Below are 24408 nucleotides of genomic sequence, written 5' to 3' on the forward strand. Positions count from 1 at the left end.
TTCACTCCCACACTGGTAGCCACAAACCTTGATGTTTGAATTGCCATCATCTGCAGCTGTTAGAGACATGGTTAGATACAGTTTTTAACATAAAGGAATGCTTACGGTGACCACAGTTTCCCCTTGTATGCTGTTCATGTGTCCATTTCGCTGGCATTCCTGCTTCAAACCCTTCTCCGTTTCTTCCCTTTCTTTACTTATCCTTTCTTAGACTGTACTGTTCTTTTGAGCCATTGCCCATGTCCATCCCATGGTTCAGTCCTTTCCGTGTTTAGCTGGAATCCTGGGGTGAAATGTTTCCATGCAGGAAGAGGAATCAATCGGTTTCTTAGGTAGGATTGTCTGCTTGCCCCTCCAAATTTGGGAGTAGTGCTCTGACTCTGAGGGGAGAGGTCTGGTATTCCTGCATTCGGATAAGGCCTGGTGTGTATGTCCTACGGCAGCCATGGTGCCATGTGTCAGGATGGGTGGGCAGATCTCATGTTGCTTTTGCAGGTGAGCAAACCTTAGTTATTCTGCAGTTTGCAATCATCACGAGCCAAGGAAAATTGCCTACAAATATGAAAGAAGTTTCTTCTCCAGTTCTGAGGAAGGTTGTCTTTGAGGAGTATGATTTCCCACAAATTCTACCTCTTTTTACCTCACCCATCGTGCCTTTGAAAGGCCTATTTGCAGAATGTAGCAGAAGAGACTTGCTGATGACTTCTTCTAGAGCCAGTCGGTGCCTTCCTGAACGCTGGCCAAAAGTGATGTGATGGTTCCTTTCTCGGCTCCTCCCACAGGCCAGGCAGGCTGGCTCTGGTGTCCCTTCAGCCACGGGGGAGGGGGGGGCAAACTCTGATCCTCCACTATTGGATTTTGCAGACCAGTGACATGTGGGTTCATCCTCTTTTTTTTCCTTTCTTTCTTTCCCTACTGTTGTTGTTTTCATGTCATGCAGATGTTCATTCCTCCTAAAGAAAGACACTGTTGTGTGTGCTCTGCTCCTCCACAGCCACAATAGGTCAGATGATTTCTTGAGCCCATCATAAAATGTTTCTTGGCTACAGGTGCAGTGCCGGTTTTGGGGGATACCTTCTAGCTTTGGGTGCTTCTTCCACAGCCCTGAGCTTTCCTGCAGGCTTGCAAGTTGCTTTTAATCCAGAAGGGTCCTACTAGTTCCATTAAATTCTTCCTCAAGGTCCTCTCCTCAGATGACCCCAGCAGGAGAAGCTGAAGATACTGATCTGGAAATCACCCAGGTTTTTGTTAAAATGAGCTTTTTCATGCTCGGGGACAGGCCCCAGGGTGCCAAAGGATGTGCTTGAATAGTCTGGGAGTTTGGATATCATGGGAACATCAAGTCCCAGGAGTCTCCATTAAGGGGGAGTGGGGGTTGTTTCTCTCCTTGCAGCAAGGGCAGTTGGTAAGTATGTTTTACTTTGTTTTACTTTGCACCTCGCACCTGGAAGTAAAGGTGACAGGCAGCAGGTGCTGGGGCTGCGAGAGAAGATGAGTAAGATGGAGCTGTGTCAGGCTGTACAGCAAATCAGCCAAGAGCCTGGAATAAGATGCAGCTCTTTAACCTCTAGCCCTGCTCCCACCAGTGTGACCCTGAGCTCCTCCTGCTCCTGAGAGCCAGCCAAGGCCAGAAGCTGCACCACAAAAATTCCAAGGTCACTCGCATGTGCATGTCTGTATCCTGCCGCAGGCCTGCATTTACATGTGCCCAGTGAGCAGGGGATGCTGTTGGAAACACTGATGCAGAACCTCCTGCTCGCCTTCATGAAGTCCTGATTCCTGGTATTTTATACATACTAATTATTTTATTTATGGTTTATATATCTTTTCTGGAGGGCACAAAGAGGAGGGCAGGGTGTGGGCAGGACATGTGCTAACACACCTGTTTCCTTTGCCTCCTTCCCAAGCCTTTTTTCCAGCCTTTTCAGCTTAGTCTCTGCCTGTAATGGCTCCTGGTTGACGGGCTGTTGGAGAAATGTTGCTTTGCAGGAGCAAAAACCCCAAACTTAACAGGGTCTGTGCTTTTTTGAACTGATAGGAAAAGCGGGGCAGCTATAAACTTTCAATTTATTTGAGACACATGCTATAACTTCCCTGGGCCTGCCTTCTTACTAAAAGGATGAGTATGTGTCAGTTACTGGAGAACCTATAATTTTTCTGCCACCTAGTGTCCAGCGTTTGGAGTGCTCAAGCTTTTGGCCTTGAATTACAAGTTATTTATTGTTTTCTCTTTAAGTACTTATAAACACAATTAGTGATGTGGTGTAAGTTTAATTTTTAGACTGAGGTAGGTCTCTGATAGTAATAATTTTTACTCTCTGCATCCTCTACTATTTGGAAATCTGGGGAATACCAGAGAAGAGCATATTTCTGTTGTATAGCTCATCATATGTGTATATGGTATTTTGAAGGCAGGTAAATAAAAAGCCATGAGAAACTTTGTTCAGATGTGTTCTTGCAGATTTGTATTATACAAATGTTCTTATTTGAACTAGTACTTTGAAGGAGTACCAGTGCTCTAAGGATTTGTAGACCAGAGTCCTAAAGTCCTTAATTTATGTTCTAATCATGCTAGCGATACAAGCAAATGTAAGCCTTTTTTAGCTGTTGAACTCCTGGTATAAAATCAAATGCTTCTGCATGTGTGAATGTGCCTGTGTGCTTCCCTGCCCTGACTGTGATTGTCACAGAAAACCTTCAGGTGGAAACATGAGAGGTTCGAAACCCACTGTGTGTCTGTAGGATAAAAGAAGTGGCTGTGCTGCGCTGCCTGAAGAGAAGGGGGCTGGGGTTGGTGGTTAAGCCCTGGGACATAGCCCAGTTAATGCTAAAGGTGATTTGGTCCCTTGTGTTGTCCTCCTTCATCTCACCCTTGCCCTGTGCTGCTCAGGGGTGCCCCAGGCCAGGAGAGACCTGGCATGCACCACAGCAGAGGGATGATGAAACATCAGGCTTTTAAAGGGGATAACACAGCCATAGCTGTAGCTTGGATTGCCCCAGTGGAAAGGCACTGGTAACAATCACCTATAAAATTGCATCAATAGACTTAGAATTGGTGGCCCTGTCACCCTGGAGATTCTTCTTCTAAAGGTCATTCAAGGGTAATTTTATGTCCTTCTCCTACAGGGTACCTTTCACAGGATATCCCCTCTGGGACTGAAAGCCAGAGAACAGCGTAGATCTCCTGTTCTTACACCCACAGTTCCTGCCTGTCCTGTTCCCAGCTCCAGGGTGGAAGGCTGGCATACTGGAAAAGATCAGGTGAGGCTGGTGTGTCTGGACACATGGCTGCAGAGGTCTGTTGCTACCCAGGCATTCTGCAGTACAAAACTAGCCCTGTTCTATGTTATATTGTCACAGGCATATCTAAGCATCTTTGACTTTTTGTAGTTTAGCTGGGGGCCAGATACCTCATTATTGTAAACTGCTTTCTGGATTACAGCCATGGGAGGAAGGAGATGCTGGTTTGTTTTAGAGCAGTTCCTTTGCCTCTGGAAGATCACAGGTTTCAGAGGGATTTCCGTCTTTCTCTGCCACAGCTTAACAAAGGCAGATTTCATTTGTGAGCCTCTGAATGCTCAGGACCCAACATGTATAAAGGCCAGAGACAGTGCAAGTCCTCTCAGTCTTTAGGATAAACTCCAGTGAGATTCCAGCTGGTGTCTTCAGTAAAAATACTTTGAAATCCCCAGCTTCAGCAGGGAAGTTAGTGGCATCCCTAAGCTGCCGAGACTCAACAGCTACATCCTGTAGCTTTGCCTCAGGCCAAAGCTCAGAGCTCTCCCTGAGGTCATCAGGAGCTCTCAGAGCTGAGCTTGATGCTCCCTCTGGGCAGCAGGAAAACTCGGAGATAGGCAGCTGTGAAGGTGTCTCTGAAACTTGGCAGCCCTCCCCTGGCCTGCCTGTGGCCCTGCTTTTCTGAGTCTGGTCTCTTTTGCTTTTGGGAGTCACATTTTGCTGTAGGGTGTTACCACGGATGTTTGCTGACGCAACACCTGAAAATGGGATAACTGATATATGAGTACATACTTGGATTTTTGCCTTATTTCCTGTGCACTTCCCTCCCGCTACCCTGTGCACACATACAGAGCATACACATAAAGATGTGGAAAAGAAGGTGAGCTGTGAGGTGAAAGAATTTGCTCATGATAAGATATCCACTGTAGTGAAGGCAACAGGTGGCTAAAAACTATGCAGAAGAGCAATATGGACCTGCAGAGTGACAGGATGGGGAAACAGACTGTGTGCAGGTAGATGTGAAGCAATACACAGGGAAAAATAATCCCCATGTACCCCCTTCAAAATATTGGGATGTTTTCCAAGAAAATATCAACTCAATGATTGTCAGTAAGCAAAACAAGCCAGCCTTATGTTAGGATTTTTGAGGAGTAGGAATAAAGGCAAGGATATGCTATATAAATGTAACTGTATGAATCTCTGGGTCAGCTGATCCCTTACCTCAGAAAGGATATGGCAGAACTGGAAAAGGTCCAGAGAAAGGCAGAAAGGATGATTAAATGTAGGGAATAGTTTCTCTGTGGAAGGACATTTTGCAAGTCCAGTGGGCTGGATAGGGAGGGCTTAATACAGGCCTACAGAGTTACATGTGCCGTAAAGATGGAAATGGAGCAACCACTCACTGTCTCTGCCTAAAGAAGAATTAGACACCATCAACTGCAGCTGGCCATAGCCTGGCTCAGAGCAAGCACCGGGAGCTGTGCCTTGCACACTGGATGGAGACCTGGGGAATCTCTCATCTGTGGATACTGTGTGGGCCAAAAGCTGAAGCAGGCTTAAGGTGGCGCTGGGCAAGCCCCCAGAGAGTGTGAGAGCCACTGCAGGCTACTGATTCAACAAACCAAACTGAGCTGAGGAATCCCCTGAGCCCCCTTTGGGCCCAGGCTCCTTTCAGGTGGGTGCTGTGTTTGGCTGGAGGGTGGCCCTGCGGGGAGCTTTGCCCCCTCCCTCAGCATGGGTGAGTGCTGGGCAGCCCCTGCAGGGGCTGAGCACTGCAGGCAAGACCTGCACACCCTGGGGAAACAGCCTGTGCCCTGGACAGCTGCTGCTGCTGTTTTCCTCCTTGTCTTCCAGGAGAAGGGTGCAGGAGGTCTCTGGAGAGGAGACCTGGTCTCCTGCCCAGGCAGCTGCAAACACGGAGAGGGAGGATGTTGTCATAAAGGGCTGTGTCTGTACTTACATTCTTAAGTTTTTCAGCACAGGAGAATAGAGTTCAAACAAGGTTTCCTGGGACATTGAAGCTGAATGATTTCTACTGGAGCAAGCCATGTCTTACACCTTTCCCCTCAAGCTCCAGGAAACTGGTTGGGTTTGTCAAGCAGGGCTCAGGGCTGGGAAGAGGACAGGGAGAGGGTGGCCACAGCTCCTGAACATAGCAGGGCATGATCCTGAGAAGTGGTGGGGATCCAGATCATGCATGTAGCAGGAGAGACCACTTGGGCCCCTCCACACAAAGCTGCTGTTGGATGTGCTTCAGGCACAGCTCTATGGCACAAAAAGAACCATGGCAGCACCTCCCTGGCTTGACCTGAGCTCCTGCCTCACCACAAAACTCGCACTGCCTGAGCTAATGCAGGTTTTGATGTTGATGTCCTTAAATTGTTTGTCTCTGCTTGCAACAGGCTTGTATTGATTTAGCTTAATTTGGTTACCCAAAAAAAGGATTGTGCTGATTGCCCTAAATGGATTAAATAGTGATTTTAGTTAAACTGATGGCAGGCTTGTGTGTAGACAGGGCCTGGAGCTTTGTAAGCTAATGACTTGGCAGTAATGCAATGGGTTTTTTTAGGCAGCTGAGACCAAGCTGTTGTTTTAAATACAAGACCATAAGTGTTACTATTGTAGTAAATGGTCCCCAAATGTGATAGTTTTCCCTTAACTTGGATTCCTTCTGAATCCTGGCTGATCTCTTTGCTAACTCTCACTTTTCTGATAATAATTTGGCAAGTACCTTTACTCCAAATGGACTTTGCATTAAATCCAAGTGCAAAACATGGAAATTTTCCAATTTTTGGTGAAAGTATCTAATTTTTGTTCACTTTCTCAGCCTGCTAATTTTTCCACCTTTATTTTGTCAGTGGAAAAAAGTTTGTCCTCTTTTTTTAATAGAGATTCAGATAGTAGGAAAAATGCAAAGGAGCCTAGCTCCTGCCAACAGCAGGGACCTTTCTCCACAAGTGAAGCCTGAGTGGAAGACGGGTCCAGAAGCAGCCACTGTTCAATCTCTTCACTCAGAAAAATAGAAGGGTGAGACCATAATAATTTACCTTCGGGTTGGAACTGAAATTAGAAAAGAACATGTCGCCAGACAAATGAGTCATGAGCCTTGGTTAGCTTTGATCTGTAAGGAAGTACTGTAAAGAGCACTGAGAGATACTGAATAAGCCTTAGCTTGGAAAACAGCAGTCCAGCAGATAGGCTGTGATCCTTTCCTGTCTTAGGCAGGTGTGTGGAAGCAGAAAGTTGACGGCAAAAATGAGAGGAGACTTCACGTCTCAAAGGACAGAAAGAGCAGCAGAAAGGAAAAGCTCAGGGTTATCAACTGGACAGCAGCTGGAGACCACAAATCTGAATTATCTAGAGAAATGGGTACATAGTAAGCCAATGTACACTAAGACATTTTTGGCAGATGTTTCTATACCACTAGTGCAGGTTGGATCCTGGACTATTTTCTGCATTCCTGGATTCTGAAAATTGGATCCCAATAATTTGGAGCACAATAGAGGTGAAGCTGTGGGAGAGGGACATGACACAAATCAGGCAAATCAGGGGTGAGAGCATTCGTGGAGGATCTGAGTTACCCAGAAGGGGTAACAGATTCTTTGTCCAAGACATAGGCCAAAGAGATCAAGGGAATCAGCACTGTAAAAGCAAGTGGGTTGAGTGTGTCTCAACTGCAGCATCTTGTGGGGAATGATGGTCAGGAAGGGGCAGGGAAGGGCCAAAGCACAGCCATGGGGCAGACCTAAGCCATAAAATCACAGTGTGCTTGTAACGCTGCGGTAAGAAGCACTGTGGAAGCCATCTTCATCTTCAGTGACCACCTCGGCAGAGCAATCTGCCAGTGGATGAATGTCCTTTAGCCCCTCCTTCTAACCTTCAGCATGTGCACAGACGTTTGTCTGACGCCTGGGTCTGTGCCTGCACTCATCCCTCTGGCATACATCCCCAGTGCCCATGGCCAGGGTGTAACAGCATCACAGGAGCACCAATGATTTGTCTTTATGTGACCAAACAGGAGCTGACACTCCACGACACACACAGGATGTGGATACAGACTGTGGCAAAGTGGGGCCCTGGGTCCACATGCCCGCTGAACCCCACACTCATATCCATTCATCAACCAAGACAAGGATGGTGATCCAGCCCCCATAAAGTAAACCTCCACCAGAAGCCAGGAGCTTTTCCCCATCTTTCATGTGGCTCTACAACCCCACTGAGCAAGGCTCAGGGGCTGATATTGAGACACTTCATCCAAGTCCAGAGGCTTGGGGGTAGAGATATTTGTCAAATAAAAATTACAGGTCATCTTCTTGCCTTGAACACCTGAAATGCAGGTGAGAAAATCTTAATGAAATTGACCAAAACATTTGCACAGAGCTGATGGAGCAGCTAGACTGGGAACAAGGACACTTATCCCCTCCTCCCATTTGCCATCTGGTGGTATCTGAGAGCTCCAGAGGACAGCTCCAGTGCTGTTCCAGGCTCACAGCAGAAAAAGCTGCCCATGAGGGATGGATGCCCAGCCCTGGAGCGCAGCCCTCCCTGGGCTATGAGTCGTAAAATAAACTCTCAGATCAGAACGGCTGGCTTTGCTACAAAAGACTGCAAAGCTCACAATGAGTAAAAGAATATCCTACAAAATCCTTCTTCAGACTTCCCTGAGCCTCTTCCATGAAACAATTAGTGGATGCTCTTGTTTTGAACTCTGTGACTCACTCCTGTAATTCAGTTGTGGCCTGTGATCATTCAGCCACTTAATGCATTGTGGGGAAACAGGCAATTGTGAGAATTTCCTCTGTGCCTCCCTCGGCCTCTCACTGCAGCTCTGGGCACATTGTACCACAGCCTGGATGCTCCTTTCCCACATGTGCAGGCTCACCCCTCAGGAATGCTTCCTCAAGGTACCAAGTGGTGGTCAGGTAGGTTTCTCAAAGAGAAAATGCATCTCACTACGTTTTACAGTACGTAATCCAGCTGCAAGGGTGGTCCTATTATCAGTGGTCTAATAGTTAAGTTGTGGCTTTGCCCTACCAAAGTTTTATTTTAATTTGGTATCTTCACAGTGGGTACATGTGTGTGCACAATTGTAAAAACTCCATTAAAGATAATAGACTGTAATAAAGCAATTACACTGGCTAATGCCTCCCACATTCTTGCCTATTAACCATACTTAACTTTGCCATTCAGCAGTATATTTACTGTTATGAGCCATTAAGTGGCTTTTAATCACTGGATTTGTATAACACGCAGATTTGTGTAACTTTCCAAGTACATCGTAAGTACGAAAGACATTTAACAGTTAAACCAAAAGTGTTTTCAGAGATTTCCAGAACCCACTGAATATGTTTGAAGGCTTCTCTGTGCTTATGTTACCTTGGTCGTGCTGAGATAATTTTGGCAGCAGAGCAAGGAAAAAGCACTGAATAATTTGCCAACTATTTCACATCTAAAAGAGAATTGAAAACAGAAAGCTGAAAAATTCCTCCTGCTGGTACCACACGTCACAAACCCCGCCCTGTGTCTGCTGAACAGTGCTGTACGTTTGTCATGCGGAAAAGACAATTCCATTCTCTGGCTGCCGACTACTAAGTGCTGAATTTCTGCTGTTGCCAGGAATGGCAGAAGAAGCCATCACAGGAGTGACCCTGACAGACCAAACTGAAGTGTCCTTCATGCAGGGCTCTCTTCAGGCCCTGTGGGTGGCTGAGCCAGTGGCTCTGGTGGCCTCAGGCAGCTGCTGCTCCTCTGCCAAGGCGCAGGGATGAGCTTCTCCACAAGATGCTCAGGCTTGTCACTTGTCTGCTTTTAACTTTGCTCTGCTTGATCTCTCAGACACTTTTACCCCCGTAGTCTCTTTGTTACTTCCCTTTGGTAGTTGTTTTCCCTCTTATCGCTCATGTTTATTCCTTTCTATTTCTTCCCCTTTTTCTCTTTTGCCTTCCCTATTTCTCTTGCTTTTCCCTCTTGCTTTCTGCCAAACCATATGCACCACTTTCTCCTTTTCTGGTTATTTTTCCCAAGGGCTGAATCACAGCAGTTCTGTTTGCATGGCCATTTGTATAGCCCAGAGTCATCTCCCACAGTTTGGGATGCTAAGCTGAGGAAGGTGACCTTCCCTGGTTCCCTCTGCAGTCAGCTGGAAGAGATGGGAGCCTCCAGAAGGTGACTCAGGTTTTGAGGCTGTCATAAGACCTTGTGAAGACTGATGTCCTCCCATGATCTGCCAGTAAGACAAATGAATATCCTAACTTTGGGGCTTTGAATTGGGGACCCAAAGTTATTTAGTACAAATCTTGCTTTTGCCGAGTTTTGTCACATGTCAGATGGATGATAAGCACAAATCAGGGTATCTTCCCTCTTACCAACATTGCCCTCCAAGGTGCCAGACTCCTGCCCACACGCTGGCAGTCAGGAGAAGTGGCATCTGCAGCACAGCAGCTGGCAGAGCCTTGCAACAACCTTCCCCCACCCCAGAGTCCCGTCTCTGCTGTAGACAAAGCATTTGGTCCAACTTCAAAAAGCCAAGCAAGCACTTTTGCTCATGTTTCTTTTTTCTCTCTAAAATAAGTATCGTGCAAGGAATAAGGAAATAAAATTGAAAAGGGAAACAAAACTTTCATTCTCACCCAGCCATTTAAAAGCAGGCATCCGCACAGTTTCCATGACTTTCATTTCACCAGGAGAATGTTTCCCAGGGGCTAACTTCAACATTTTGAATGGAGACACGTTTAGCCTTTTCCATAGCAAATCACACAGGAACCATGAACTGCAAATACAGCCTTATCTCCATCCAGACATTTGTTCCCAAAGAGATTTTTCCTGTTTTCTGTGATCAGACCAAGAAAATACGGGTGACCTTATAACAACGCTCCCAGGGCACACTCTGTTGTATTATGAGGTTGCTGACAAGCTGTTACATGGTAAGGGTCTGTTTTCTCTGTACAATACTGGTCTTATGATCTGTCTGTGGGATTTCCTAGGATTTCACCTCCAGCACAGTTGCAACTTGCTGATCCAAGAATGGATAAAATTGTTGACGTTGTATTCTCCCTCCCCTTCCCTGTGCATCTCTGCTCTGCCTTCCCTTACAAACACTCGTGGGCACAGGAGGGATGACTGCTTTCTCCATGAATGTCCCTTGTTCCAAGGCAGGCTCAGCAGGACACTCTTTCCCACACTTAACCCTTCTCTGCAGATCACTGGTGCAGGGAAAACTGGGTCCACATCCACCTGTCCTTAGGCTAATATGCTCTTGGGAGCATTTTTGGTTAATTTTATTATTGACATAATAAAATGATGTAATGGATAATTCCTTGGCCTTGTGTCTGACCCAGGTGGCTGCTACAGCTCCCTCTCTGCCCCCTGACTGCCGCTGTGTGCAGCTGACCTGGTGCCTTTGATAATCAAATTTTCATTAGTCTGCTAAGCAAAATGCTGGCAACTGAGCCATGGGCAAGTCATAAAGCTGGCCGAATAATTGGAATAATAATTCACTCATATTGAATGTGGTCCACTTAAAGGTGGTGCTTATTTCCTGAATGGAAATTAATATCTTCTAAGGATTTGGTTTAGATTACTTCACTGCATGGTTTACTTCAGCCGTATAATTTTGCCACTGATACGTAAAGTAGGTTCATAAATAGAGCAGCAGAGCCTTGGCTGTGCTTGGAGATAGTGCTGTGCACTAATGTAAATTATAAATGTAGAGCTAGAAAATGTAACAAGCCCAGCTGGCAAACTTCCATGTATTATCTCACAATAATTGTTTCCAGCCAGTAGAGATTTTTTGTATAGCAGAAGACAGGTTATTTATATTATATATTTAGCCTAAAATTGTAATAACATCCTCTGGCAAAAGTATTATCTGATGGTGTCTGAAATGGAATCAGCTTTCCTCTTTTCAGGCATTAATAAATGAAAAATTTGTGTCACCTCATGGCATTTCCTGAATTGGAGAATAAAATGAGGAGGACTTTTTAATTCATATAGTTTACTTCTTAAAAAGTAAATCTATTTTTGACAACTAGAATTTCCTAGAATTGTTACATGTAGTTTGTATCAGCAACCAGAGAAATACTTCCTTTTACAATTCTAAGCAGGCAGAGACAACAGTACCACCAGCAGGACTGGCTCCTGGCTTAGCAGTCAGGAAAATACCTGTGAACAGGCAAGGCGTGTGAAGGTCATGGAAGAGAGAAGGTATTTTCCCATTTCCTCAGAAATGCCCGGATGCCTGCTACATTGCCCATCTGTACATTCTCAGGCAAACCCTACAGCAGTGAGATGGGGGCTTTCAATCCCCAGATGGCGATCCTGCTTTAGTACCCCTTGGATTTCTGGCATGCAGGGAACATGCTTGAGATATTAGAACTTTCAGTGCTGTGCATTTCTGTTTAATACATTATTTAAGTGATCCTACACTTACGAGGTATGAAAATGTGAGAAAATGGCCTTCCCCTCTATGGGACCCACTCAATCCACACATGAGAACGGATGTATACAATGGCCATTCTAAGATGACATGTTAAAGGAGTAAGGTTTATTTAAATGAATGCTACAGCCAAATAATGACAACTTCAAATCCAAATACACATGTGCTGTGAAAAAAATCCCACCATAATAATGACAGCTCAGTAGAAAGTAATTCCATATCCAGATGTAAAAAGATTAATGCAGGAATGTTTGTTTACTTAGTGGCTGTAGTGTAGTGTTTAAACCCCAGTTTGTGACAAGCAGTAGATACTGAACAGTGTGAGAAATAAATTTGAGGAAATTTGGGATTTTTGGTGATTAGTTCAGTAAAAAGGACAGTTGATGAGAAAAATATGTTTATTCTGCTTTTTAAATCACCAGTGTTCCTGCTTTTGTTTCTCACAGTTTTGTTCTTAGTTGATCTACTGACGTATAATTATGGCTGGTTCACACCACTATGAGTAAAATCCATTTTTAAAGCCTGCAAAACAGCAGTATGAATCCTCATCTTGTTTGCTAGTGATCGGGTATCTCTAGGGAAACTTAATTCTTTTCTTGGACTAATTTAAATTTATGGGAAGTCATTCAGTCAAAATAAACATCGAGAGGCTTAACTCTTTTGAATTGTATATCCACTGGATTAGGACTTCAGACATTTTGAGTTATCCCTAATATATGATTATTAATCCCATAAATATTTTTAATTGAGTGATAATGAGCGATCAGCTTTACTTTTATTTTGAAGACTACCCTGACACCAGTTGAGTTACTGTCTTTGGAACAGGATCAGAAAATGATGCCAGTCAAGCCAAAGAGCTGCTCTGTTATGGTTGTAGATGAACAATGAAACAGGTGACTCTGGAAAGGGAAATGTATTCACCTGCAACAACAATCACATAGAAGTCTTGTCTTTTTCTTTCAGAATTACGTGAGCTTGTTTCAAAAAGCTGTTTAATTTTTTTTTTTTTTTTAGCAAAATCCTGGCTTAGCTGAAGTCTCTAGGAGTTCTGTGGTTTAATAACTGAGTCTGGGACTTTTACCTTTCACATTAGGCACTCTGGTTTATTTTATTTCCCTATCTATTAGGAAGATTACCTTTATGCTAATCACATCACAAAGCATATTCCAGAGGTATTGTAGTGCCCACAGAATTAACTAAAGCACAAATTTAGAACATCTCATTTTGGATAGGGTATGATGGTATATCTAACCAAAGCAGTGATTAAAACCATGCAAAAAATTTTTTGCTTCAGTTCTGTGGGTGACCTAAAAGTACATATATTTAAAAGTTCTTTACAGATTAACCCAAAATACCCTGGCTTTTACTGATTTTTGATGGAAAAACAATCATTTGGTGATGAACTTCATCACTGAAAGTGAAATGAGTTCTTCTGATTTTGAACAATTGAAGTGAAAATTAAGGAATATGAAAGACAGTGTAACAAAAGATGTCACCACAGGGAAATAAACAGGTGGTGACCTGAAGCCAGGTATGCAGCTGAAAAGGAAGGAGCTCAGAGACTGTAGTTCCAGCAAGACCAGGCAATGGAAAAGCATTGTCCAGGTTCTTCCTTCTGCAGAGGGCAGCAGGAGCCCATGGCCACAGCAAACCACTGAGCTGAGCTGCTGTCCCCAGCCTGCAGGCCAGCCATGGCTCTCCTCATCCCGTGTCCTGAGCCTGCTGGTGCGACAGGGCAGCTGGGCTGGGTGCTGCACCTCCCGCGGGCACAGCCTTCGCCTCACTGCGCTCTGTGCCAGCCCGTGCTGCTGCTGCGCACCGGCCACCCCTTCCCACCCTCCCACCTCACCGCAGCTCTCCCGGTCCATGCTGCAGCCATGCTTCAAAAGGTGCCGTGCAAATGGTTTTTAAAGGGAAGGAGAGAGGATGAGAAGAACAGCTTGAAAAAAATCCATATTAGACCATGAGCGTGATGGTTTTTTACTCCTCTGGTCTATGATAGATGCCACAGTACCACATGTGAGCCTAGCTTAAAAAGATCAACATGTCTTGATCCTAAAGAAATAGAAATAAATAAGGCTAACATGTCTGGGATTTCCTCATTTTTATGCCAGGCAAAACCTTTTTTTAAAATTTGACTTGAATTTGCGAGTAGAGCTGGCTTCCCTTCAGCGGCATGTTTTGATGAATACGTTATTTACTACTGCAACAGAAAAGGTCTCTCGTGAAGCAGCGATGGGGCAGAGAGGGAAAAACAAAGATGAATGCAAGAAGAAGAAAGGCAGAGTTTGCAGCTGAGCTATGAGACGAACCAGAGGTCGTAAGGGACAGAGCTACAGGAAATCTGCTCTCTATGGCAGCAGGTGCAGGGGGGAGCTCTCACACACTGATGTCAATTGGAAGCGAAGGTACACACAAAGCAGCAGCTATGTGTAGATAATGAGAAGCTGAGAGGCCAAGACAAGCAGTGGAAAACAGGGGTCAATTTGGAGCTTGAATGAGGGCTCAGGCAGTTGTTTGAGAAGGAAAGAAGCAGCAGCATTGCCTTCAGTACAGAGACAGTTTGTTAAAATTTGGTAGGATTTCTGATGCAACATGCAATGCTGTAGCTTCACAGTTGCTTTCAAGTGGAGAAAAGTTTTAGTGGAAAAAGAAAAAAGTTTTGAATCCACATCCATTCCTAGTTCGTTGTAGACCCAGAGACACTCTCTTGCCAGCACAAAGCAGGCAGTAGTGTGGCAAAAGGGAAGGCAGGCACAACTGGAGAAGTAGTGGAGGGAGCAGGCAGGACCATTCCTTTTGGTGGCTGTGCCTGTATATGCCATTATAATGAAAAATGGAAATTAAGAAATAGCAAAATGCTCCAGCTCCCTCCTGACTAATCTAAAGACAGCATTATAGTATCCACTGTTAGGTATGCTCTTCTGTGTAATTTCTTACACCACCCATCTCAATCTAAACACTTAACTACTGCCCAAAAGTGCATTAGGACAAACTGGAGGGGGTAGATTTCTCTACATCTCTGGATGTCTCATCATGTCATTTGAATCAGACTTAGGTTTATGGTTATAATTAGGTTAGGGCACAATTAAAACAGCATTAAAACCCAAGAACACTATTCTTCCCTACTAGTATTTGCTTCAGAAGGGTATCTGCACCTTTTTCTCCAGTTTCGCTTAAAGTCTTCAGTAAAAACTATCTGCCATCCCCGTGCAAGTCCTTTCCAGTGGTCTGGCAATTGAATGGGCATGGTTGTTGAAAAGCAGTTCCTTTCTGGATAAAGGAACAGAATGCCATGTTCTGTGTACACACAAACACATATTCGCACATATTCCTGATTTTCATCTGAGGTAATGAATTACAGTCTGCTGAATATTCTATTGTGGTGGCACTTTTTTGTTAAATATACACACTGATGTGAGCACACATGAGGTAAGGCGAGCTCACCTGAAGCAGAAGTGAGGTGGTTTGGGATAAACTTTAACTCTCCCAGTGATGCACAGAATTCACTAGCAGGGTTTTTTTCCTGAGTACAGCTCATGCCCCCCTTCTTTAAATATTTATTTTGACACTATGTACCTTTTGGTAGCTTTGGATTGACTAGTGTCTCTTGGACCTCTGCTGTTCACCATATAAGCTGCTGAAACAAGTCTGCTGCTGATGCTGAGTTATTTGAGGTAGCATGAACAAGAGCTGGCTGCAAAGAACAACAGAAGGACCTTGCGAGGCTGAATAACTGGGAAATCAAACCACAGATGGAATTCACTGTGTGTAGACTAAATCAGCACCTACTAGGAAAAAAAATCCTAGCCTCTCATATAAGATGAAAAGCTCTGAAGTGATCACACTGAGAAGGAAATGGTGGCATTAGTTACATATCAGAAAACATCAGTTAAGTGTGTGGCAGCACTCAATCAAGTGTTACGGACCATTTGCAAAGGAACACAGAACACAACAAGAAGCATGAAGATGCCACTGCAGGAATCCATAGCAAACCTGAACACTTACTTAGTCCCCTCATCCCAAAAAGCAGAAAGGGAAAAAAATTAGAGAGGGGCTGTGTACAAGGTCAGTCTGATTAGTTTAGCACTGCACAGTTTGGAAAAGGGACTACTTTATGTGTTAACACAGGAAATCATCAGAGGCACAGATACATTGGAAAAAATCTGTTTTTTCAAGCACAAAAATCCAGGAGGTTTCAAAGGCAGGGAGCCACAGCCAGGCTCAGATCAAGAGTTGGTGCCTTGTGCAGCAGGTGAGACCTGGGGAATCCCTCACCCGTGCGTGCTGTGTGGGCCAAAAGCTGAAGTGGGCTCCAGGTGGGGCTGGGCAAGCCCTCAGAGAGCATGAGAGCCACTGCAGGCTACTGACTCAACAAACCAAACTGAGCTGAGGAACCCCCTTGGCACACATTGGTCCCAATGTGTCTCCCTCTTTGGAGGGAGAGTCCAAAGGGGAAGTGTTGTGGGTGCTGCCTTGTTCCTGCTTTTGCTGAGACAACTGCCCTGGCTTTGAGCTGGAGGCAAGGCTGTGCTAGATGGCCCCTGTCTGCACCCATACAGCTGCCCTTTCACCACCAATTTCTTTCTGAATGATGGGAGCCAGCACTGACATCACTTGAATCAGAAGCACAGCAGCAAGGCTGAAGGAAGAAGGAGAAGGATGTGTGACTATTTTTGGCATGTGAGGCACAGCTGCTTGCTGTCTTCTCTCACAAGTCAGGAAGGGCGCAGGCTGGAACAGGAGGTCAAAACTCTCTTAGCATGTCCTGTATTTCTTAGTAAATGGACTGAAACCAGAGAAAATCAGTAAGATGACAGTTGTTAGATAAACCTGGGCTTTTTTTAGCAACTTTTCTGAATGTTGTGAAAACTTCCTTGTGCACAGGATGGTATATTTAACTTAAAAATGCATTTCCTGCATCTGAGAAGGAAGGAGCATTCTTGAAGACTAGGATGGATGGAGGCCACCTTGAAAATACTGATTTCATGTACATGATTAATATAATGGGTATGGTGATCTATGATTGAAGCAGGTACCACTTTAGGAAAGTTAATAAAAGCTGTAGTCAGTGAGCACTCATAGGCTTATATAAAGCTCATAACCATGAATAACAATAGAAATAAAACTGTCAGTAAAGAAATACTAGGGATAGCAAAAGAAGATGTATGTGTTAAGTGGGGAGGAAAAGATACTCAGGAAATGGTGGAGGACTAAAATTACCTAAAACACAAAACAGGAAAGGGGATTTTAGCAGAAATTCATGTTGTTCCAATGATATGTAAGTTCAAGAGGACAGACTCAGGAAAGGTACAGTGATCTTAGTAAAAGGACTTGGAATGATTTGCTGTATATTAAGGGTTAATTCTGGCAGGCAGCTAATCCCCATGCAGCCACTTGCTGACTCACCTCCCACCCCAACAGGATGGGAGAGAGAATCAGAAAGGCAAAAGTGAGAAAACTCGTGGGCTGAGGCATAGACAGGTCAATAGGTAAAGCAAAAGGCACATGCGTAAGCAAAGCAAAACACAGAACTCGTGCACCACTTCCCATGGGCAGGCAGGCACTCAGTCATCCCCAGGAAAGCAGGGCTCCATCCTGCATAACAGTGAATTTGGAAGAAAAATGCCATAAATTTGAACGTCCTCTCTTCCTCCTCCTTCCCCCAGCCTTGTTACTGTTGGGCATGACATCATGTGGACATATGGTTTGGAATATCCCTTGGGTTGTTTAGGTCAGGCTGTCCCAGCTGTGTCCCTTCTTGTATACCCTAGCCTGCTCACCAGCAGGGCAGTTCAAGAAGCAGGGTATGCACTGCCCAGCTAAAACATCCCTGACTCTGGTCACAAACCCAAAACAGAGTCCTAAATAAGCTATTACGAACAAAATTGCCTCTATCCCAACAAAACCCATGCATATATATAAATGATAGCACCTTACAACAAAATGAAAAAGCTCTGTGACATAAAGATGTGTGGAGTCAGACAAAAGCAATGAAAACACATTCATAGAATTCACAGTATCACAGAATATTCCGAGTTGGAAGTGACCCACAGGGATCATGGAGACTAACTCTTGGCCTGGTACAGGACAGTCCTGAGAATCACACCATGTGCCTGAGAGTGTTGGCCAACAGCTTCTTGAACCCTGTCAGGCTTGGTCCTGTGACCACTTCCCTGGGGAGCCTGTTCCAGTGCCCAACCACCCCCGGGTGAAGAACCTTTTCCTAATATCCAGCCTAAACCTCCCCTGACACAGCTTCAGGCCATTGCCTCGGGTCCTGTCCCTGGTCATCAGAGAGAAGAGATCAGTGCCTGCCCCTCCTCTTCCTCTCACGAAGAAGTTGTAACTGCAATGAAGTCTTCCCTCAGTCTCCTTTTCTCCAGGCTGAACAGAACAAGTGACAGCTTCCCCTCAAGGCCCTTCACCATCTTCATTGACCTCCTCTGGACACTCTCTAACAGTTTAATATCTTTCTTATATTGTTTTGCCCAAAACTGTCCCCAGCACTCGAGGTGAGGCTGCCCCAGTGCAGAGCAGAGTGGGACAATCCCCTCCCTTGCCCAGCTGGCGATGCTGAGCCTGCTGCCCCCCAGGACAGGGTTGGCCCTCCTGGCTGCCAGGGCACTGCTGGCTCATGTTCAACTTGCCATTGACCAGGACCCCCAAGTCCCTTTCCACGGTGCTGCTTTCCAGTGTCTCATTCCCCAGTCTGTCCATACAGCTAGGGTTGCCCCATCCCAGGTGCCGAACTCAGCACTTTGCCTGGTTGAGCTTCATATGGTTGGTGATTGCCCAGCCCTCTGATTTGTCCAGGTCTCTCTGCAGGGCGTCCCTGCTTTCAAGAGAGTAAACTTGTCCTCCCAATTTTGTATCATCTGCAAACTTTCTTAGTATCCCTTTAAGTCCTCGTGGAGTAGGGCTCACAAACGGTCACATGATGGCTCTGAAACCAAGCAACACCCAGAATGGCTAAACCTGAAAATAAATTGTTTTCCAAGAGTACATTTGGTATATGTATTTGTTGTAGCCATATCCATGTGATGCTGGGACGTGTGAGATGGAGGCCATATGTCTGTACGTGTAGCATAGGTCGTGTCCTTCACCTGGGGTGGAATAACCCCAGGCACTGGTATGAGTCATGGGCTTGACATGATGGAAAACAGCTCTGTGGAAAAGGACCTGAAGGTCCCAGTGGAAAACAAGCTGTCTGTGAGCCATGCCCACATGCACGTGGACAAGAAGACCGATGGAATCCTAGGATGCATTAGGAAGAGCATTGCCATCAGGTCGATCCTGCCCCTCTACTCAGCCCTGGTGAGGCCACATCTGGAGTGCTGTATCCAGTTCTGGGCTCCTCAGTACAACAGAGACATGGAGCTCCTGGAGCGGGTCCAGTGGAGGGATACAGAGATGATTAAAGGGACTGGAGCATCTCCCCTCTGAGGAAAGGCTGAAGGAGCTGGGCCTGTTCAGCCTCAGGAAAGATGACTGAGAGGGGGCCTTACCCATGTTTTTAAGTACCTGAGGGGAAGGTATGAAGAGGATGGAGCCCGGCTCTTCCCAGTGGTGCCGAGCAATAGGACAAGAGACAATGGGGAGAAACCAATGCACAGGAAATTCCATCTGGATATGAGTAAGAACTTCTTTACTATGCGGACACTGGAACAGATTGTGCCAAGAGGTTGTGGAGTCTCCCTCACTGGAAATATTCCAGAACCATCTGGAATACAATCCTGTGCCATGTGCTCTAGGATGACCCTGCTTGAGCAGGAAGCTTGGACCACTGTGGTCCCTTCCAATCTGACCGATTCTGTGATTCCCTGATTCCTCTCCCCCGTAACTTAGTGCTGCAGACCTGCGGGAGCAGAGCCTAGACAGCCTGCGAGCAGTGCGCGGGCGGGATCCCGGAGGACCCTTGTTCCCTGGGGCGGTGCGTGCGCCCAGCCCTGGCCGCACCGCTCCCTCCGCCGCCCGCACCCCACCATCCTCCGGAGCCGGTCCCGCCCGCCGCCCTCTCCTTCCCCAGGGCGGCGGAGCTGCCTCGGGCCCGCCCCCGGCGGGGAGTGGCCGGGGCCAGGGCCGCTTTCCGCCCGGTGCGGGCCGGGGGCCGGGATGTGGCGGCCGCAGCCCCGGCCGGGCGGTACCGACAGGCGGCGCCGCGGCGGCGGGGGGGACGCGGCGGGCCCAGGTGAGCGGGGGCCGGGGCACCGCGGGTGCTGCGGGGGAGGAAGCGGGGCCGCGGGGGTGCCCGCCCGGAGAGCTCCACGGGGGGAGCCCCTGACGGCGCCGGGGCCGGCAGCGCTGCTCCCCGCTGGAGGGGCCGGGTGGCTCGGCTGGATGCTGCCCTCGGGCTGGGCTGGGAGCGTCGGCAGCTCCTGAGAGTCGTGTTGAGTATGGGGAGAACGTAGGGGTGGGGTTGTTTTTTTCGGTCAAAAAATACGGATATTTCATTGCACAGTCCGAAAGTTTTAGGAGTTTTTTGGTCTTTTTTTAAGTTCCCGGTGATGTTGGCATTTGTTTCGCAGTTAACGCAGTCTACGGAACGGTGTTGCACTTTGAAATAAAGTAGCTACCATTTTTTTTAACTCAAAAGATAAGATACTTTGATTTCAGTTCAGCCAGTGTGAGCGCAGTTATATCGATACAAAGGTGTATAGTTTATTTGTTTATTTTTTGAATAACCAGCTGCAAAGAGGGAAGTAATGGTGCTCTTAGGAAAGTCACCCAGTCTGTAGTCCTGGCTTAAGGAAGAAAAAGAAAACTGCCTTCTCAGCGGGCACTCTGTGTGAATATGTTTTATACATAACTGAATTTTATAAGACCATGACCTCTGATGTGGATGAACTGCTCTCCTCTTCTCTCAGAGCAGCAGCAATCAGGTGGTCCGAGCTAGGGCTGCCCTCCTTACCAACACTGGTGCTGGCAAAAGGCTGGAGCCATGGGGAAATTCTGGAAAAAACCACTTCACCTTTCCCAGGACAACTGGGAAAGAAAGGTGTATTTCTCACTAGGTATGTCTGCTGTCTTTTGGGTTGTTTGGGATACGTGGTTCTCCCAGCCCCATGAGTCCACCAAGACTTTATTCAAACACTTCACTTGTCCTTGCCAACAGTTTAATAGAAAACAGCTCATTCCTGTTTTGGTAATCCACACAAATCTTTGTGTACAAGTGCTTGAGTAACTTCTTGCTCTGCTTTTGAATAGCAATTTAGAAGTTCTGCAGTGAAGTGCTTTTATAATAAAGGCTTCCACAAAATATGCTGCAGAAGGTATACCAGCAAGTGCTGCTGCTAATTAGAAGTAATGACAGTTTTCAAAGAAGTAAGTGAAGTCCCCTGGGATGCATTATCTCTGGTTTTGCCCCTTCCTGTTGGTTCATTTACTTGCTAATTTGCTATTTGCCTTACAGTAACTCTTGAAAATGGGAGAAAACTTTTCTTGGTGTTAAAATACTAAAGTCCCTTGATGTATGGGTATTCCCCCATTTCATTGCTGAAGTTGAAATTGTTGTGGTTCATTCTGGGAAGGCATTGACCGTGGTTTTCCAGTTGAAGCTACGGTACATTTTTTACTATTCATAGGGCTTCTAGGCCCTTATGAAACTGGAAAGTAGGGGTGTTTAAAACAAATATTTGATTTAAATGAAAAAAAGGCTGAGTTTAGAGATTTGTGCTTACTTAAAATATTTGGATCATGGCAAATTGAAGGAATGTACAAGAACCACCAAATGCTTATGTGCACTGTTTTGTACACTTGAGATAAGGACCATATCCAATATGTCTTTTTTTCTTCCCAGTGTATGATACTATCAGAGTTATTAATTTTCTATATAGCTCTCTTTGAGATTGGGCACTGAAAGTGGCACGTTCTCATATATTACACTGATGATTACAGTGCAGCAGCACTCTATAAAACAGTTAGAGGCAAGTATTGTATAACCACTGGCTTCCTCCCTCTTTAAATTTAGATAAATCATCCTTTGTTCTCTTCAGTAAAGTGAAGTCAAAACTTTGGGCCTAAGCTGCTGCTGGTGGAATTGTAGTGGGTCCGTGTAAGAAAAGAGGATTTATTAGCACCAGGAGAAATTAATTGTGATGAACAGGAGGACAGAAAGCACTGCAAACAATGTTTTGTACTGACAAAAGCGAAAACCCTAAAGGTTAATTCTGACTTTGTTCACAAATTAGGCACACTCGGTTAGGCTTTTTTTGCCCGCCATAGCTTGAGCCCTTGACAGCTACTGAACCAGCTGACCTTTCAAGTGCAATTTACTCGAGTGTGTGACGCCTCATGAGTGCTCCTCGGGAGTTATGATTTATTCTTTTCCCATTTTAGCATTGTGTTTCTTTGAGCAAAGCCCTCTTTCTAATTGAGCAGGGGCAGTCTGTGACCTTTCTGGTTTTGGCCATAATGCATATTAACAGCTTCTGTGGAAAGGGGTTTTCCTGTCTCCTTTGGAGTATTGCCTCCAAGGTGAACGGGAAGGGACCTGTGGAGTTGCCATAGTGATTTCCAAGTTCATCCTTAGCATCTTCTGTCTCTTTCCAGAAAGCAGCCCTTTCATGCTGTGTCACTTAGATTAGGATTGAACCCAGGGTATGTTGTAATACTATTCAATATTCGTGAAGGAAGACTGCTGCAAAACCCTTATGTATTCGGAATGAATGCGCCCTTTGTAAACCAGCAGTCACACGAGGAAAAACTTGGCCCTCTGGCACTGAACAAAGGCTGCTGTTCCTATTTTAAGCGTGGTAGTATCCTTATTTGAAGGTGTTTCCTTAATTCTGTGTAGTGTTAACTATTTAACTCTCCATGTAATTTTCTTTTTTCTTCTCCTTTAGCATATAGGTGTGGATTCCATTAACAGCTCACCTGAAAAATGCTTTCAAGGAGAAATATTTTTTTATCAAGCCTGCTAGCTACTGCTGCTGTGGAAGCTGAGATCCACTATGGGCGTACTTTGTTTGCTAAACATGTTTTCTGTATGGAAATTGAATTAGCTATTGACATAGAGTTACTTCCCTATTTATTGATGCTGAGAATGTGAAGTGGTTTAATGAGTAATCTGAAGTCTGCAGGCAGAGGAGTGAGATCATGTGCTTGCCTCAAGTAGGGTTTCTTTGTTTGGTATGATTCCTTTGGGACTTGCAGAATTTGGATTCTGCCTCCCCTTTGTATGTACTGCAAAATGCTGCTTGCTGTGTTTCAGACCCTCCTTCATCTCACAGCCAAGCTTCCTTCCAGAACACCTCTTATTATCTCTGTGTGATATATTTCTAATTGGGACCCAGCTGTTTAATGAGTGTGATCAATGGCACTTTCTGATTTTTCTCACCCCCTCCTCCCTTCCTCTCTTGCTGCTTTACAAATAGGTGTGTTAGTCGTGTCACCCCTGTGTCAGGGTAAATTGTCTTGTTACTCTGCTCTTTTTTGCCCTCTGTCACTCTGTTTGGTCATAACAGTGACAAGTGTAAAAACCCCCAACCAAATTAGATTTTACCTTGAATAGTAAATATTTACTATGTAAACAGCTGTGTACTCAGAATAAAGGATGGAAAGTGGAAAATACATTTTCTTAGTAGTGCTTAGCTAGCTCCTTTAGTTTTAAGGTTGTATGCACTGCCTGTGTTTATGGATTGAATGAAAGAGCAACCATGTCAGAACTACAACTGAACAGAAATTTGTTAAACACACTGTACGTATCCTTAGATTATAAAATCTCTTTGGGAAAGAGCTGTGTGGGAAAAGTGGCTCCTTGAAATTAAGAGCAGAATGGATGTGGTGTATGTGAACTTTCCCTGTTCTCTGCAATGGCTGAAGAGTTGGTTGTTTGGAGGGGTTTAATGTGCTCTTGTTGAAAGTTTTGCTTTGCTGGGCTAAGAGGTCAGCTGGGCAGGAAACCATTACAGAGGAAAATCTCTAAGTAGGGAGATTTTGAGGCAACCTGTGGAGTGAAAAGTCAAGAGGCTGATAGTGAGTATTCCAAAACTAAATAAAATCAAAGGGTTAATATCTGTGGGAGAGGCAGGATCTGGGAGTTGATACCACTAGATTTTCTGAATTGTTTTGAAAGTCTCCAGGTCTGTGTAGTGAGGCATGTGGCATTGGTGTAGCTTTTCAAGACTGTGCTTAATGGTGAATAATAATACTAATGGAAAATTAGAATCAGATTATAGTGATGTTTTGAATGTGTCTGTAGGTAATGAAGTTTGTCAATGGCTTCACAACTTTATTGATTAATGGGGTGAGCACCATAGTCCCTAGCTCAGCTCATTCATCTGACAGCAATTTGAGTTTAAATCACCAGTCAGGCCTTTTGGTCTGAAAAATATGCTTTAAGCAATAAAGGAAACAGTTTTTAACATCTTTTTGTTTTGTTTTTGGGAAGCCATCAAGTCTCCAGAGAGCATGGGAAGGGGAAGAATAGGTTTTTTTTCATGATAGTAAACTGCTTTCTTGCTGTTTTAGTGGGATACTTGAAGTATTTTGTTTCTGTTACGGTGGTAAGCATTCTTCCCACTGATGTAGCAGCTTAGTCTCATGGGTTATGATTCCTGCAGATATGCAGGCACTTGGAATGGTGCTGAGGGACACCACTTACAAGGCCAAATGCTTGTAGCCACAGGCTTTTTCTTTATGTTACAGCTATCTAATTCTTGTGGTTGGTTGTTCCCCTTCCTCCACATGTAAATGTTTTACTTCAGGGAAACACCATGAGGTTCAAAGGAAGGAAC

At 45.2% G+C, this 24408-nt stretch overlaps 1 protein-coding gene across 1 annotated transcript in view; it reads left to right on the forward strand.

Annotated features, from left to right (window-relative positions):
• The first annotated feature begins 19774 nt into the window (after positions 1–19774).
• DISC1 (DISC1 scaffold protein) overlaps positions 19775–24408 on the forward strand; it is a 189585-nt gene continuing 184951 nt past the window's right edge. The window contains exon 1 of the mRNA XM_082276713.1: positions 19775–19862. Coding sequence (XP_082132839.1) covers positions 19787–19862 — 76 coding nt within the window. The 5' untranslated portion in view covers positions 19775–19786. The remainder of the gene's footprint in view (positions 19863–24408) is intronic.

The sequence above is a fragment of the Coloeus monedula genome (genome assembly GCF_965178545.1).
Source record: "Coloeus monedula genome assembly, chromosome: 2".
Taxonomy (NCBI): domain Eukaryota; kingdom Metazoa; phylum Chordata; class Aves; order Passeriformes; family Corvidae; genus Coloeus; species Coloeus monedula.